The 18,443-nt window shown below is 34.6% G+C and overlaps 1 protein-coding gene and 1 long non-coding RNA gene across 2 annotated transcripts; both read left to right on the top strand.

Moving 5' to 3' along the window:
• The first annotated feature begins 2,164 nt into the window (after nucleotides 1-2,164).
• LOC127848095 (uncharacterized) lies at nucleotides 2,165-7,736 on the top strand. Its single transcript, XR_008034350.1, has 3 exons — nucleotides 2,165-2,219; nucleotides 2,665-2,754; nucleotides 4,100-7,736. It is a non-coding gene; the product is annotated as an uncharacterized LOC127848095 (long non-coding RNA).
• Nucleotides 7,737-13,698: 5,962 nt separating this feature from the next.
• LOC127847850 (uncharacterized) lies at nucleotides 13,699-16,240 on the top strand. The gene is made up of 4 exons (XM_052380089.1): nucleotides 13,699-13,902; nucleotides 14,234-14,392; nucleotides 14,887-15,102; nucleotides 15,998-16,240. The coding sequence occupies exons 1-4, from the start codon at nucleotides 13,699-13,701 to the stop codon at nucleotides 16,238-16,240; spliced, it is 822 nt and encodes a 273-aa protein (XP_052236049.1).
• Nucleotides 16,241-18,443: the final 2,203 nt, after the last annotated feature.

The following is an 18,443-nucleotide window of genomic DNA, read 5'->3' as shown; positions in this document are numbered from 1 at the left end:
CGATTTTTTTCTTCTGTAAATATTAATATATTGGATTGTTTTAAACAAAATAGAAAAAGATACTGGTATAACCTTTATCTATGATTTTGTGTTATAACCCCCAAATAACCATTATCTATGATGTTGTGCTATAACTCCCAAATAACCATTATCTATGATTTTGTGTTGTAACCCCCAAATATTTCATAGTTCATTTTATTTACATCGGTTTCCTTTTTTTACTGGCATCCGTGTGCAGTTTTCATTAATGGAACAGAACTGCGTAGGTTTAAAAAAAATCTGCTTCATCTTGTAAGCGTAATTTCATGTTTTTCTCAACTTCAAGGGGAGATGATTCTGAACTTATTCTTACGTTGCTCATTTACGATAGGGGTTGAGTACTCATTGATATGAAAACACTGTAAAAGTTGTAATGTGTTTACGAACCCCCCCCCCCCCCCTCTCACACATATATTTCATGGGCATAATAAAAACAAAAAATGGTTACAATTAAACAGCATATTTACTTAAACTAAAATGTCTACATCAAAACAAAAAGTACATTGAACACAAATAAAATAATTTGATTCTATTGGGGCTTGAACCTTGGGCCTCTCACATGTGAAGCGAGCGTGTAACCACTACACTACGTAACCGCTTGAAAAATCACCTTCTAACTAAGCTATTAAAAGTCGGTTTAAATGTAAACCCGGAAGTTTAAACGCTGGATATTGAGCGAGGTTAACGGTCCATACCAAAGGGTCCATACCACTGGCAAGATATGGGTCAGGCCTGCGGCCTTCTGTATGTGGTTCTTAAAAAAAACTGTAGGAGGACTTGATAGTAATGAGACTGGGGTGCTGTGATGGTGCTCCCCATTGATAAGCGGCTGCTTCCTTTATCAAGACTCATTATTACATTTAATAATACGTGTCGCGCTTCGCGCTCTTTAGCGCCTTTATTAGTAACTAGGTGGTTGCTATGATAGTGGAACAAAGAAGTTTTGTTTTTATACAAAACCAGAAAGTTTCACCGGTTCGCGTATTTGCCCAGTCCCTGTGATATTTTATTATTGCCCAATCCCTGTGATCAGTTATTAATTAAAAGAATTAACTTTGCATTATTGACAATAAATGTTGTAGTAAATGTAATAGGCACAAATGCAGTAGTTATTTACAATAATTTACACAAAAAATTACCACTTTGCAAGATATTCTGACAACAAAAATATATACATTGATCCGTAATATAACTTCTCCTCCCATAAGCGAAAAAAAGTCTGCTACTATTTTTGACACTATTTGGTGAGTTTTCTCTACTAGAGAGTTCGCTTAGTCGTAACGTCACAGAAAACACATATTCTTATTGAAGTCTATTTCCAAACGCGTTCGTGAATACGAATCCTGAGTCCGTCTTTAGTAAGTCTAAGTCTGAGTCAAAGTCTGAGTTTGAGTTCAAATTTGAGTTTATTATTGCTGAATACGGCTCCTGATTTATTGATCCGGAATAAACGTGTTAAACAAAAACAAACATACAAAGACGGTTTATAATTATCACCAGACAAGTTATGCTTGTAATAGTTTGATATAGTAGCTGGATAACATAATTTATTTTGTAGTATAACGTTTTCAATCTGTTGACAATGAATATTCTTTCCTGGTAAAAATTTCGTTTTTTTTTTCTTAAATAAATTTTAATTAGAATTGTCTTCGTCCATTTCATAGATAACGTACATGAATTCACTAGTTAATTCATTATAAATATAGACAAAACAACAGCGAAATTCAGCAACTTTGCTAATATGTATTTAATATTTATACGTCGCACGCTATTTTGCACAATCGCGACTTTTAGTGTACTTGCTAAAATAAAACTCATTGAAATTATCGGTAACCAGCAGAAACCAATTTTACCAATTTTATTGTCCTAACATTTCAATTGTGAACATTTTTAGATGTTTCAATGTTATTTCTATCCTAAAAATGATATAATTAAACCATATTCTTATGTCAAAATATGAAACAAATGCAACGTCACGCGTAACAAAATACTACGGTGGCCCTTGTGTTTTAGACGATAATTTTGTCAAATTTGACGTTCTTTCATCGCAAAAAAATAACAGACAACTTTAAAATTTGCCGCCAATTTCAACGTTCTCTTTTTTGACGTCATTTCCGTTTTCATACAGCGTAAACAACAACAAAATAAACGCTGATACCGATGTTACGTTCATCATCCGGGTAAGTGTTTTTACCTGTCATTCTTGTTGAAACTGAAAAAATTAGCAAATCTTATACTATGTAAAAGTGCATGGAATAACAAATGCAAACGTGTATTTATTTATAATCAATACTTGAAATTAACGCGCACAGCAGAATTTAAAAAAATTACAAACAGAAAGAAAAAAGTGACGTAAATTGTGGGTTTCATAGCACCGTTTCTCCATTATATTTTATTAATAATTAAATTTCATTTTTCATGTTTACAATTAACTAAAAGTGCATTAAGTCTGTTTTCTGGAGACACCAATTTTATATTCTTTAAATATAATTATGCGGAAGCAGCATACTTTAGAAAAATTACATACACGGCCATGGCGGCGTAAAATGTCCGATTGAAGGGTGTAACGTTTTAAATAAAAAGACGTTATCTAGAAAAGATCATTTTAATTTTTTATATTTACAGGCACATGGGTACAAGTTAACACATTTTCCCCGAGTACAAATCAATGAAGCGGTAGAAGATTGAAAGTCGAAAATGAATAGTTCATCGCTGGTAAGTTCCTTGTTATAAGCAACCTATAACTAATGATTGCATAATACACGTACATGCGTTCAATGCTATTCGGTCCTCAAACACTAAAGGTTAAAACTTTTTTATGTGCGTTTAATGTAGACTTAAGACTAGTTATTTATTTCATAAAGTTAATTTACCTCACCCAAGCAAGGCATTGTACATTGTTCTGCATGGTAATTAGTATAAAAGGTCAAACAAATGCACTAGGGCCTTAATCACGTGAATTCCTGACATAGAGCACATGTAACTATAGCTATAGTATGCCTCCGCAGATCAGTGGTTAGCGCACTTAGCGCCGTCTAATGTAGAGACCCTGGTTCGAATATGGGCGAAGCACACGCGTATGTCCGCCATGTTTCAGCAGAAAGCTTTGTCCGGCAGTAAAAAAATATTGTAAAAAAATCATGCGAAACTCAGATGGAGTACATATTTAAAAAATGTTAAACAGTTGAAAACATTCAAACTATTTTGTTATTATTGATGCAGAAATTATCACATTAACAAAAATATATGTGTACTAAATAATCGAAATGAAATCTCTCTCTATTTGCTCTCAAACGATTAACCTGAGTTATACGAACTATCTCGCATATAAAAGGGCGACGGTCGCGTTCATAAATGGCGACGGTCGCGCTCGTAAAGTGCGACGGTCGTGTTCAAAGGACGATATATCACATATAAAAGGGCGACTGTCGCAATCCAACTTTTTGAAAACGCGACAGTCGACAGGCGATATTATTACAGCGATATTTGAACAGTACAAATATCGCGTGAAATTAGACCGCAATACACGAGATTCGGATAATATGGGCGATATTTGAATAATACAATATCGTGCGTCGCCGCGACTGTCGCGCAAAATATCGTACGTCGCTTCGTGTTTCGTGCGTCGCCCTTTGAACGCGAGACACGACACACGAAGCGATACACGATATTTTACGCGACAGTCCCGGCGACGCACGATATTGTAAGCGACAGTCGCGACGACGCACGATATTTTGCGCGACAGTCGCGGTGACGCACGATATTTTGCGCGACATTCGCGGCGACGCACAATATATTTAACACGATATATCGCCGTTTGGGCTACATACACAAGGGCGATATACAGTGTTAAATATATCGTGCGTCGCCGCGACTGTCGCGCAAAATATGGTGCATCGCCGCGACTGTCGCGCAAATATCGTGCGTCGCCGCGACTGTCGCGCGAAATATCGTGTATCGCTTCGAGTGTCGCCCTTGATGAAAGAAGGGCGAGATTATAGATGACACTATCCGGATTCCGTAATAAATAGAAAGTTTATGTATGCTTTTTTATTTCCAGGTATCGGAAAAACCTCCTCCATCGCTAAGTAGTTCAGAAAGGCGAGAATGGTATCGCGAAAAGAAAAGGGCTATTAATAGGTCAAGAGTTCAGAAACATAGAAACAAATCAAATGAAAGAAAACGTGAACGCGATAGGTTTCTCGCAAAGGAACGTATGAAACGCTACAGACAGAGAAAGAGAGAAATAAATGCAGACACAAACATTTCTAGCGAATCTCTAACAAATCAAACTCCATTTCAAAACCGGATGCAGAAATGTAGGGCTTTAAAAACACTTAAAGATACAATAACCCCCTTCTCACCACAGAGGCGTGCAGCAATCTTGCAATCACTAATTGATTCATCAAGTCCGGTTTCTAAAACAACAAGAAGATGTCTGGAATTCAAACAAGTTGTACAACCAAGCGAAAACAAAACAAGAAATAAAGTGGCATGCGCTCTTTTAGCAGATGTATCGTCGTCAATTTCGTCGGCAATTGATAAAACATCGCCCACCGAGAAAAGGGTCAGCGCTAAACAGGCGGCGAGTTTCATTGTAGGAAATACAATTGAAAGTGAAAGTTAAAATCTGCCCTCTCTAAATACACTAAATTGGATAGGAGGACAATTAATAAGTGCCTAAACAGAAACAAACAAATTGTACATGAACATGACATGAATACAAAATGGATAGCACGAAAACCAAGAAAGGATAAACTCTCCGAAGAACTTAAAGAGAAGGCAAGACAGTTTTGGATTGAAAACAGCCAGCCAGTTAACGATAAGAAGAAAGTTGTTTGGCGGAGAATTTCGAAAAATAAATATGCAGCAAATGTCAAACATGCTCTTAATACGACTCAATTCAATGTTTATAAGCAGTTCATGAAAAAGAACCTGGATGTCAAAATAGGCCAGAGAAGTTTCGAGTCATGTAAGCCGTATTTTATTAAATCAGCCACGAAACAAGATCGCATTACATGTCTTTGTCGTAAACATGTAGAAGTGAACAGGTTGTTTAAAAGCGCAAAATTGATGCGAAAAAGAATTATAGAAGAATACAATTTAGCAGAAGAATACACCGTTTGGAATACACTGGATGATTTATTACAAGAGACATTGTGTCCTACTATCGGTGTAGGAGACCACGAGGAACAGTTGCACAAAATTGAGTGTTTAAATATAAATTGTGTAACGTGTGGAGTGCATTTACTGAAATTATATGCTGCAGAATTGAGCTACACTGACACTTTAACATGGCAAAAATATGAAAGCATAGGTGCAGGTAGAAATGACAGACAGGGTAGAGAAATTAAGAAACTAAGAATGATGTCCGTCAATACCACTCGCTTTGAATTCTGGTCATATTTCAAGGATATATAACAAGAGTTTCCTATACATCAATTCCAAGCTACCTGGCAAAAAGAACAATTGAAAAACATCACGTCACACTTACCAAATAATCAGATTGTGATGATACACGACTTTGCCGAGGACTTCACATGTGAAATGCAGGATGAAATTCAGTCCGAGTATTTCGGGAGAAATGAAATTGCTATACATGTAACTATTTTATACAGGCATAAAACCAGTCATGATCGTTTGAACGATAACAATATAATAAAAGAATACATATTCTGCATTTTTGAGGAAAATACTCACGACAGAGACTCGGTACATCACGTCCGTAAAACAATCATCAATTATTTAAAACATGATCTAGAATATCAAATAGATTTTATTCACGAATTTAGTGACGGGTGCAGTGCACAATATAAATCAAGGTTCTGCATGAACGATATAAAAAAATAGTTATGAAGGTTTTGGTATCCTTTGTCAGAGGAATTACTTCGAAACAAGTCACGGTAAAGGCGAGCAAGACGCGGCTGGTTCCCATGTAAAAACCAAAGCCAACAAGTCAACCATAAGACGCGAGTGCACCATCCATACAGCAAAGGACTTCCATCATTTCTTTAGCACATCTTTTAAATATCCAGAATCGTCTTTTTTTAATCTAGACATGACAAAGTAACATTAAAACAAATATTTTTTTATGCAGCAAAAGACGATATTGACAGAAATCGTAGCAGTGGCAAAGTTCGAGCGGTCAAGGACAACCGGAAGGTTCACAGCATACGATCTGTACAAGGAAACTCAAACCAACTAATGATCAGACGGCAGTCCTGTTACTGTAGTATGTGCATAGCACAGATGTACGACAGGTGTATTTACATTGATATAATCGGCCAATGGAATAATATTAAATTGTAACATTGTGCATATTTTCTACACTGCCACGTCAGTAAAGTCGTGTATGAGATTACAAGCTGTACTGTCGGTTTATTAAATGAGTCGCGTTCTGAGAAAACTGGGTTTAATTCATGTGCGTAAAGTGTCATCCCAGATTAGCATGTGCATTCCTCACAGGCTTATAACGTACGACACTTTCCGCTTTTATGGTATTTTTAGTTTCAAGGAAGTCCCTCCTTACCGAAAATAATGTTTAGTCGGACTTCACAGGCTAATCTGGGACGACACTTTACGCACATGCATTAAGCCCAGTTTTCTCAGAACACGACTCAAATAATCGTACCTATTTTTATTAACTGAACTTTGTGATGGGAGGCGTGGCAGCCTCTAACCTAGTTCTATAAATTTTTATGTATATCATATGTCAATGATAATGTTGTATATTTAAAATGGAAAGATATTTGCAGATCCGGTGTTCGTTTGTGAAAATTGCGCACTTTTCTAAATTAGTGCGCCATCGTCAGTATCTAATTAATCTAATTAATGAGTATGCTACTTACTTAGCTTAACAATTATACCCACGTGTAATTAACAAAAACAAGTTTAACACCATTAATTTCCACATCTTTATTTTTTGACCCAATAGTTACCTCCCTCGAACTCCTGCGAAGCTGTCAAATTTGATGGCGTGTCAATATTTACGCATGCGCCAGGCCGCCGGTCTATAATTAGATGTGTACATGCTGTCACTATACAAAGGGAATTGTTTATTGTTTTCTATCAGTCATTCTTAAGATTTTGTATTTTGAAATGAAGTACGTTCAATGCTGTCCATTGTTTTAACTAAACTCGGAAATACTTGGAAACACGGCGTGAATAAAATGTATTATACATCCGTTTTGGAAATGAACGCAGTAAATATTTGTCTTTCTGATGATCCTGTTAAAAATACTTTAAATATTGTTTCATAGACACGTTGTACGATTTACTGACGTGTAACAATGATTGAACGAAGATGGAAAACTACCATTTTAACTAAAATATTTAAATGAAAGCAGTCCCGCGAGCTGCATAGAAAATGAAAACTCGCAACTTCAATCCCATGTATTTCCCCACAGCTATCGGTGTACAATATAATAATAATAATAATATTTATAACAGAAGTAAATACCATTATTTGTTTTATTTACTGATGTATCTTGCATGCTGTTTACATCGCCGAAAAAATAACTTTTATAAATATACGGAATAGTAGCGAGTACTCTTGGCCAATTACTTCCTGACAAAACCGAGGTTGTTTTACTGTTAATAGATTTTTATTTTATCCATTTTTATCATTAATAATGGAATTGTTAATGATGCATCAAACTGTAAAATGTACAGTCTAAAAATAAATAAAATAATATCATGCCCAACAAGTTGTTGATCTTTTGGCGTCCGCCAAATGCGTAGATATGCATCAGAACGTCATTAAAACGACGTTACGTCTATGTGCAAAATAGCGTGTATATAAGTGCAATTGAACCATGCCACATAACGGAACAACGAATTCCAAGGCCCACGGAGCTATATTCACAACAAATATTTATGTGCATTCTCAACGTTAACAGTTGTCTGTTTGTTTTGCAAAAAACAACATTAAATAATAAAGGTAAACACAAGTGTTTTGAAACTCAGAAAACGTGCAGACAAAAGTTTCTTATGAGTATACCTACCATGTAAGTATATCAATCGCGATTTTTTTTTACATTGAACCTCCGGTGAACTTGTAAATATAAAAGTTAGACTTGAATTCATCAGTTTTTCTCCGCATAATATGTGAAGCTTAGATGGATAAACTAACGACAGATAACAAAAAGGAATCGTTATCGCCAAAATTAGGTCCAATAGCGGAGTCTTCAGAAAATGTAAGATTAAGAAACTCTATCAGTAAAGAAATTAAAAAAGAAACCGTTCTTGTCCGTCACCTTAACAACAGAAAACCGACCTTAAGAATAAAATCTGAACGGTCATTGATGAGCATGTGGTTTTTTAAACGGTTTGAGGGCTAGCCAAACATAACACATACCACTTCAGAAGTCAAACAGGCGTCTTCAATGATCTTTATCTTTTGTTATCTTTGTATACAAATAATAAAACATGAAAGCCAGAACGTGACGCGTAATCCGAATACTACGTACATAATTTTAGCACAATAGTGACGTTAGTATCGGGAATTTAGAGCTAGGTTTTAAAGTGATTAACTCTTTCCCCCATAAGAAGCGAAGTGAAAATGGCTTTTGCAACCAGCATACAACCAGACAGGCCTGTGAGTAACTCGCATTCTGTTCAGGTATTATGTTGTTTGCTTCTCATCAGTATTTAGGGCTTTGCAATGAAGCCTTTAAAACGTAAATCTAGTAAAAAGGTCTTTAAATTTAACTTTTTGAGGGACTACAAATGCGTCAAAATTCATATCTACTTGGTAAAGGGTTAAAATACAGTGTAATTATTTTGACCAATATTGAAAAATATACCGAACAAGAGCTCCATGCTGTTATTTCACTGCCTCGAATGCATATGCTGTTGAATTATGTATGGCTAAAACCTGGAATATTCACAGCTGACCTATATCTTATCAGCTTTAGATGCTGTGTCTACAGAAAAGACGATTTGACTGTTACGGGTGATGGTAGTTCTATGCAAATGGAGAATACCTAAGTCATAACAGACGAGCGTAAACAACATACTGCAATATCATTCGGCCAATAATATCAATTACAAAAAAGGATATCCCTAATTGTGCAAATCTCACGGAGGCATATTCCATCAAACACGTGAATAAAAGACAAAGTCATCAAACCATCCATACATGCTCATATATGTCATGCAATTTGTTGGAAAAACCCCTGCATCGTTAGATGTCGGTCAATCAAGATACGCGATAATGTGTTGAAAGTGTTCTGCAAACAAATGTAACATTGAAGTATGTTACTGACTCGAATGCATGGCCGTAAGTTTGAGGTTTTTGCGCATAAAATAATTATTTACTTCATTTATATTTATTCAATGGTACGAGAGGCCAGTAACAAGGGCACGTTTGCACTATAATCACAATCATCAACAGGGCTCGAAATTAACACTCGCACACACGTAAAATGCAAGTGAAAAATACTGATTGCGAGTTAAGTTTTAAGCCACTAGAATTTTTTTGCGAGTAAAACAAATAGTGAAAAAAAATATTGCTAAATGCGCTCGACGTCGTGATCGCTAAACCGCAGGTCAATTTATAGAACGCCCAAATACCCGTATGCGGAAGCGCACTTTGTATGTAGACTGGTATACTTATTGTGTAGACTGGTATACTATAAACTAGTCGACTATTCACACGTGTTCATTGAACTTGAACAGACATGGAGCCGAAGTGAAGAATAACTATTTTCTCTTTGCCCACAGATGGAAATAACAATACGAAAGATAAAGCAAAGTTTACCGTAAAGTTAGAAAAAATAACGGAAATTAATACCTTCTATGAAAACATTGACAATATGGAAAAAAGAACTTAATATCAAACTAAAATTTGCGAGAATGTTTTTGATTTTGCGAGTTGGTATTAAAGCTGCTCGCAATGTTTTACAAGTAGAAAAAAAAGTTAAATTCGAGCCCAGATCAATACAAGTAATGGTCTTATCCAGAATAATAAAATATAATTATGCCTACTATTATTAAAATCGCCACTAAAAATGCCAGATAATAATAATGTTCTCATCAATCCTTTCCATGAAAGCAACATGAAACCAATTACTGTTTTTGACGATGCTGCAAAGCAGCTCGTCTAAGTTACCATACCATGAAAAATTCTTCACAATAGCGACCTATGTAAAAGATGAGCCAGTCCGATTGAGATAGCTCGATTTTCCTAATCGGCATACCTCGCTGATTATCATTGATAATGGTAAATGAAGCTCAGCTATAAATAGGAAAGCATATTCTGGGAAAAAAGATTTAATAAACGTTTGAAAACGTTAATTTTAAATCAGTTATATTCAATCCATTATATGTTTATAGATCAATGAAACAATTATGCATTTCTGTATTGTATTTGACATTTGTCGTGATTCTGTGAATAAATTGCGAATAAAAACGTGTATAATTAACGTTTAACGCGATCAAGAATGTAAAGAAAACGAAAAATTTCGAAACTGACATTTGTAAACGTTAAAGCGAGTATGGTATAAAACAGCATAATAGCCGTGCGGCATATATGAAACTCGCTCTTATGCGTGCTCTCTCATTTTGCATATTTCATAAACTTTTCAAACAGAAATTAAAGAGCCACATCAGTGCACATACTATGTTTGATAATTCATTCGTTTGTTCGATATTGTTTTCTCAGAGACGTAGATAACATGTTATTTACGTCTCTGGTTTTCTGCTTTAAACACATATTAGGTCATATCGCGGAGATTTAGTTAACCTTACCATGTGTTCATGGGCGAACTCACGTATTCAAGTCGTATTCGACTATGTGCTCATACCTACTTTCGGGAATCATCATGAAATTATTGCCGTACTTAACGAACAAACATGCCTAAGCTTATTGAATAAGAGAAAGAACAATAATCAAAAGAGAAAAATTATATGTTCATTCACATGGGCATGTGAAATCACGTCCGTACACATAACATCATTAACTTAGCAAAGGAAACAACAAAATATAAAGTTTGGTATGATATACATGTAAAATTTAAGAGCATGGTGTAATTAAAGAGCATGTCAAGTTTTGAATATATCTGCTACATAACGTAATGTTATAACCCACAAACATTTTATTGTAACATAAAGTTTTTTAAGATAAGTGGTACAGAAAATACACGTCGAAATTTTTTTTCAAGATATTTCTTGTTATATTTGATCGAGACTGTAACCCGCCTCCCAGTTTCGCTGAATGGGTCAAGTTCTTCACGGGTACTACTTCCCCGTACCCCCCCCCCCCCCCAAAAAAAAAATAAAAATTGCGTACCCAATTTTTTTCGTACCCAATTTGTTTTTCGTACCCAAATATCCTTTTCGTACCCAAATTTTTTTTCGTACCCAATTTTTTGTTCGAACCCAATTTTTTTTCGTAACCATTTTTTTATTCCCAATTTTTTTTGGCATAATATTTTTACCCAAAATTTTCGTACCCATTTTTTTCGTAGCCAAAATGTTCGTACCCACATACAAAATTATGGTGATGTAGATAAACCTAAATTGATGCTTTTATATCCGTCCTCTTCAAAAGCATCGTCACACCAGTACTGTCAGTACTTTGATTTTTTAATTATTATTATGTGCTCTGGAGATCTCTTGCATTTTAAAAGAGTTCCCGATGAAAACTGAATGTTCCAAATGTGAAACGATGACGTCTTATTAATTTAATTTGATTTTTATTTGGTCGCTTAACGACCAGCTAAGGTCGTTGCTCAAAATTTAAGGTGGTACGCCTTATCTACGGAGAGCCTACTTACGCCACACACGCCGTATCCGCGCGAGAAAGAGTTGTATAATATATGCAACAGGTTTGAGTTATCCAACTATATTCATTCACAAATGGAAACATTATATGAATATCATGTTAAATGTTATAGTTTCGAACGGAGCTTATATAGAAAAGAAGCAATAAACAATGATTGTATTTTACGTGTCGCGGAAGAGATTGTTTATGAATGATTAAAATAGTTCACTTTCTGCTGCGTCTTTGTGACGTAGTATTTTTGCTCAGTTCATTCATAAATCTGAGGCTGCCGATAAAGAGGGTGAGTCCAATTGCACGGGTGATAATAACGCAATAGTATAATGTTACGCTTGTTTATATTCACAGGTCTCAATTAATAACACGTTGAACATGAGTTCAACAGTAACTACAGGGATACGATAGACAACATGAAAAATGCTTCATAATCGCTAAAACTGAATATTAAAAAACAATTAAATACAACAAGAATTAATTTTTTTTAAATGTAGTCTTGCTGTTTTTGAAATAAGGTTTGGAATTTTGGTTTCTAAATAATTTTATTCAAAACAAAAGTTAAACTATTGTGTTTTTTACTTGTTTGTCGCATATTTACCGCATTATAATGTGTGTTATAATAGGCAAACCATAGATCTAGATCTACATTAGTTTAAGTAGATAAATATTATATATATTATATATATTATATATATTATATATGGGAGTGAATAACATAATGTGTCCTCACATGGCTTATTATGAGTTTATGTTTTCATCATCGAAATACTAGTACATCGCATGTTAATATTTGATTAACATGCAGTTTTCTTTCCAAACACATTGGAATCACACTTTCATAGCTGCGTCATGTGAAAATGGGTCTTATGGTCTTTCGACCAGCGTAGCTCAAGTTTTAATGTGGTTTGCTTGATAATTTAATACAATGCTGTTTAATACCAATAAATATTATAATTATGCTGTGGTTCATTCTTTGTTTGACTCAAACCAAGCGACGGGCACGCTCACGTAGTGAGTTACGATCGTGAACAGCACGCTTTACATTCAACCTGCGTTCGCACATAGAAGGAAAGGGTCAACTAAGTGCTGCGTTTCCTTTGCTTACTTTAGTTAGATGTCAATTCTTTACGTAATTGCAATCACAAGGCCCCGGCTTCAAAGGCTTTCGGAGGGTATATTCTTGCATTATAAAAGTCGTATGTCGCATGGTATTTGTGTTTAGCGTCCTTTTTCGTCACGTGGTACTTTTTCGCGGGTGTTTTAGCGTCTATTTTTCGTCACGTGATCAAAAAATGTTCTCGGCAAAAAATAGTTCATCGAAACGATAGCATAAAATTATAAAGTTTGTACAATCGATTTATTTTCAAGACGGTTGTTTTATGAAAATGATTTTTGTATTTATAATTTATTAATTATATTGAGTTCAAAATAGCTAATATAGTTGTTTATTGGCTGCTCAATGATACACTTTTTACTCCTCACGCTTGATCGCGCACCGACTGTCAAAACATTCGATTTCGTTGAGCAGAACAGTCAGCATCTCAAGCAAGTTCCTCATTGTTGCAGAAGAACGAACTTAAAATGTGAGTACATTCATTTTTTTCATTGACCTGCTGATAACTGACGATAATTCATGGTATGCTTTGTAAACGTAACATAGCACTACAGAACAAGTTAACGTTGTGGTTTAATATGACATATGCACTGCTATTGGTGGGTTGTTGTGTAATGCCTTGAATGGGATTTTAGCGTGGTGATGGTCAAGATTTATTATCATGATGATTTGTAATTGATGTTATCTGATTCATTTATTGAAATCTCATGTTGAATTATTTGAAATGTAATATTGCTAAAATATCATTTATGTTTTATCATTACAGATGACTAGTATCGATGCGGCATTCGCTGAACAAGGCACTGGGCCATACAGTCTGGCCTTAAAGGTCAAGATTGTTGCAGTGAAGCTAGCAGAAGTATACTGGAAGGATGGGGAAGAGAAGAGAGTGATGCTCTTTGCCATGAGTGACGGCAACACCACTGCAAAAGGGATCTGCTATGACGCAGCAAAGTTTTGCAATGTGCAGGTAATTTGTAGTGAAAATCTTATTTTTAACAATCTGTGTTGTGTTCAAATAAAAACAATGTTGTAACCTAAGTTTAATGGTTTGTAACTATGGATTGTTACAATTTCAAGTTTCATAGATATATGATACATTTTTGTAAAATTTAAAAAACATCGTAGTTTTATGCGACAAAATAACAATAGACTCAAAAGTTGTATACATGGTATTGAAATAAAAGTGTTTAAGACCAGCAGCCTTATCAACACTGACGTTAATTTTTAATGGGTCATCATTAACTTGCATCAAAATGCACCGTTTTTTGATTAAAATAACACGTTTACACCATTTATAGGTGGGCAACACTTTGATTGTGCGTAACACCATTCGCAGAACCGAGGATGAGGGAAGAGTGCTGATATTGACGAGCGCGTCAAAGGTGCTCATGTCGGCACCTCTACAGGTTCCTCCACCACATGTGCAGGATGGTGAGAGGCTCCTCAATCCACCACCGGTGGAGATAGTTTAAATACTGACAGCACTGACTTCACCTGCCAAGAAACGTGTCTCCATCAGTGGGAAAGTCACTCAGGTGTGCATAAAAATCATTAAAATTGATATATTTTAATGAATCTTTTTAATTTCTGTATGACTAAAAGAGTTTGTATGTTTATTATCTGAACATCATGGTAGATATAATAGCTGCATTTCCCACAAATCTCTAAAATCTTCATTATTTATGTCATTTGAATTGACAAATTATACATGCATACAATGTTTACATGTCTGTACACATAGTGGCTCAGATTTTTGCCCTGATAATTTTTTAACCTCCCTTTTCACAAAATTGTTTCTGACCTTTTTTCATTGCATTCAACATTGATACGTTGTTGCCCACCAAAACCAAAAGCTGGTCATAACTAACTAACGCTTGTACACACATCTTCCTTATTGGACACTTACTATTTATGCAGTATTTGATGTACTCAATAAAATTCATATGAACAGGAAGACGAACCGAGAGAGGTGCCGGTACAGGCTGGAATGGTCCCCATAAAGACCATCACTGTCCAGGATGACAGTTCAAAGACGCAGGTCACTCTTTGGCGTGATGCAGTACAATCAGACGTAAGGCCTGGTGACCACGTGACGATCACCGATCTGATCGTCAACAGTTACAAAAATGTCCTGTCACTCTCCACAACTACGAGGTCCAAAATCCAAGTGAGAATTTTTCTCAAGTTTTCGCATTTATTCATTTGCATTAAGTAACCTTTCTGCATAAGTAAGCGGTATAATTATCGGATCATCGTTGCATGTCGGCAAGCTTGGCATTTAATTACATGACCGGAATAATTTATGCTCTTACTGATGCATGAAGGTCATCTAGTTTTGCTATTTCTGGTTTCAATGCTTGTCACGTTATGCATCTTTTTTGCCAAACACTATATTCTTAGTGTCTATTACTGAAATTTCTTTATTTAATTCCTTCATTTTAATTTCTTATGTGGCTCTGGATAGACGCGCACTATCAACTAAAGTACTTTGGCCTTTTTCAACCATTTGCGGCCACTTCAAAAATTGTATAATAAAACTCTAAATAATGCTATATCTCTTAAGCCTTTTTGTAAAGACGAGATATAATGTCCATTATTGTCTTCTATATTTGCTCTGTGCATTGTTTTGGAAATGTGTTTCTCGCCAAACTAAAGGGCCGCATTGTACACTTAGGTTTCTCTCTTTCTGGTGCAACAGAAAGTTAAATTTGTGTATATTTTTCCATTGGGACAACTCACCTATTGCAAAAAACAATAACTTTTTACTGGTTAAAATGTGTAAAGGGTTATCTTTGGCTGATGTTAAATACTTCTATTGAGTCATATTCCTCATGCTAAAAAGTTCTAGTATCTATTTTCCCAAATCAAGTCAAATATTCCAAATGATTGTTTAAATTGATAATGTTTTAAAAACGCACTGTTAAAGTGTTAAAAAAACTACTTTTCTATTGGAACAAACAAGTTGATGATTAGAATTTTTCAATAAATCAAAGTTTATCTATAAACTCAAGAAATAACAATTTACAAAAAAGAGTTGTTTATTTTCATTCCTATTTATATAGAAAACGGATGCTACCCTTGTACAATCGATTGTCTCTGTGGAGGCAATTGGTGTGAGCGACGGAGTGGCAGAATGTTTGTGTGAGACCGGGGAAATCATAAACATGCCTGCCGAACTTCTCCAGCAGGCATTAGAGGAGGATGGACTGCTCATGCCTGACATCGAGATTGCCTCTGCAACTGGACCAATTAACCTGCAGTTGGTCTCCAAGAGCTCAGAAGTCGTGAGCGTCATAACATTGTAGTTGACATGAAAGTTCTCTACATCTACAAAGTGTAAATATTTCAGTCTGGTTGTTTTTTGCGTGTTCTTCATGTCCAAATACCTCATTTTAATTAAAATGAATGCTCATTAAATGTGCTACCTTTACAACCTTTTAGTGGTTTACTTTTGGAATTAAAATATGCTAATTATCTTAAAATAGAAAGTAAAAACATATGCTTTTTATTTGCAATACTCAATTTTGTATGAACTATATTCTTGTCCTAAAGTTAGTGTACCATATTTATGATGTAATCGTTTTGCTATGTAAATATTTCCTTCCAGTCTTATTGTTTTTAGAACATTCACTATTTCGCCATTAAAATAATCTTATTAAATAATTACAATACATTGCTAGTGAGGGTTTTTTCTGAAGTGTAATTAGTATATGTCATGTGCAATATTTCATTGCCACTCATCAATTTGTTTTATTTTTATTTTTTAGGTCAACACAATTTAGTGCGCATACAGTTAGCTTTTGTTCATTTCTCTTGTTAACATAAACATTGTGAACATTTCAAAGACTTAAAAGATTAACAATGTGTTTTGCTACAAGTCTAATATACTGCCATTCCTTGTCAAACCAATTGCAGGTCAGTTGTTTATATGATTTGAGTCACACATTTTTACTCCTAAATCATTCATCCATACCTACCTATTGTTGTATAGCCAAAGCAATTAAGCATTATGTGTATTAGCTCAACAAAACTTAATGCGCTTACAGTTAGATTTTGTACATTTCTCTTGTTAACATAAAACTTGTGAACATTTTAAAGACTTATAAGATTAACAATGTATATTGCTACAAGTCTTATATTCGGTCATGTGTAATTCCTTGTCAAACCAATTGCAAGTCATTTGTTTATATGATTTAAGTCACACATATTTATTCCTTAATCTGTTCAGCCGTACCTACCTATTGTTCTACGGCTAAAGCAATTAAGCATTATGTGTATATATTATTCTTATATGATCTTTTGTTTATGCTTTTAAATGATGGAAATCGATTTTGCTTATTTGATTCGTATGGTGATACAGTACATGCACAGACTCTAATTTAGTTTTGTTCTGTTGAAATTGTTTGCCAATTCTGGACGTAATCTGAAATTTCTGATTTCATTTCTTGTTTATTCAGTTCAAGCTCATATATAGCTCAAATGGTGCGATGATAAAAAAGTGAATATCCCATACTTCAAGTTTTTTTCTTTTTACTTCAATGTTTTGTACGATATATACTAACCAGTGATTGCAGACTTCTGTCTTATTTCAAAATTCCTTCACTTAAAAGTATTGTTGCTGCAGCATGTAAATAAATATGTTGATGATAAGCTTTGGAAAAAAATAAGTATTTCTATATGAGCCTAATATATATACTTAGGGCATATATACTGTTTTTTGTCAAATATTCTTATTACTCACATAAATGCATACAGATTGCAGCTTCATATGAGGGATCTGAATATGCATGCCCTGCTTTGTTGGCTATAAATATATACTTACAGTTTTGTTGATGTACATTTAAAACATATGTATAATAAATGTATAAGCTAATGTAATTAGTACATTTCAATTACTATGTGCTTGCCAGTTTACTTTTTCACTCAAAAGTATTAGTATTGATAGCCAGCATTCTATCAGGAACATTTCATTTGTTTTGGAAGTAAAAGTTAAGAATGAAATTTAATAAATAAATTGCAGTACAGTCATTCAAACTTGTAAAATAATTTATCTCGTGTAAATTTAATTATCTCGACAAAAAATAAATCGTGAATATCATATTCTACTTATTAAGAGAGAGACATTTGTTCTTGTTTAAGTGAATAGGTATTTACAATTTACAATTTAGGCATTGTTCTTCTTTTATACATGCATGTTGAAATCTTTTACAATAAATAGATAAAATTTTAGTGTTCGTTTCTTTTTTGTTTACCCTTATGACAACATTATTTAGCCAACTGATTCAAAACAGGACTGTAAGGTCCTCCATTCAGATTCCTCCCTTTTAGTTGCAGTATAGTTGTTAATTACTACTTTGAAACTAATCTTCACCTTGATAATTACAAGTGGAGTTTTTGTGAAACCTTCATACAATTATGAGAAATAGTTAATGAATGTTATTTTCCTCCCACAACATCTCCCCCCCCCCCCCCCCTGTACACAAAGTAAAACCGCATTTATGTGTTTGT

This window comes from Dreissena polymorpha, chromosome 1, assembly GCF_020536995.1.
Source record: "Dreissena polymorpha isolate Duluth1 chromosome 1, UMN_Dpol_1.0, whole genome shotgun sequence".
NCBI classification, from domain to species: domain Eukaryota; kingdom Metazoa; phylum Mollusca; class Bivalvia; order Myida; family Dreissenidae; genus Dreissena; species Dreissena polymorpha.
Note: the sequence above shows the minus strand (reverse complement) of the source record. Positions and strands in the feature narration are given on the sequence as shown.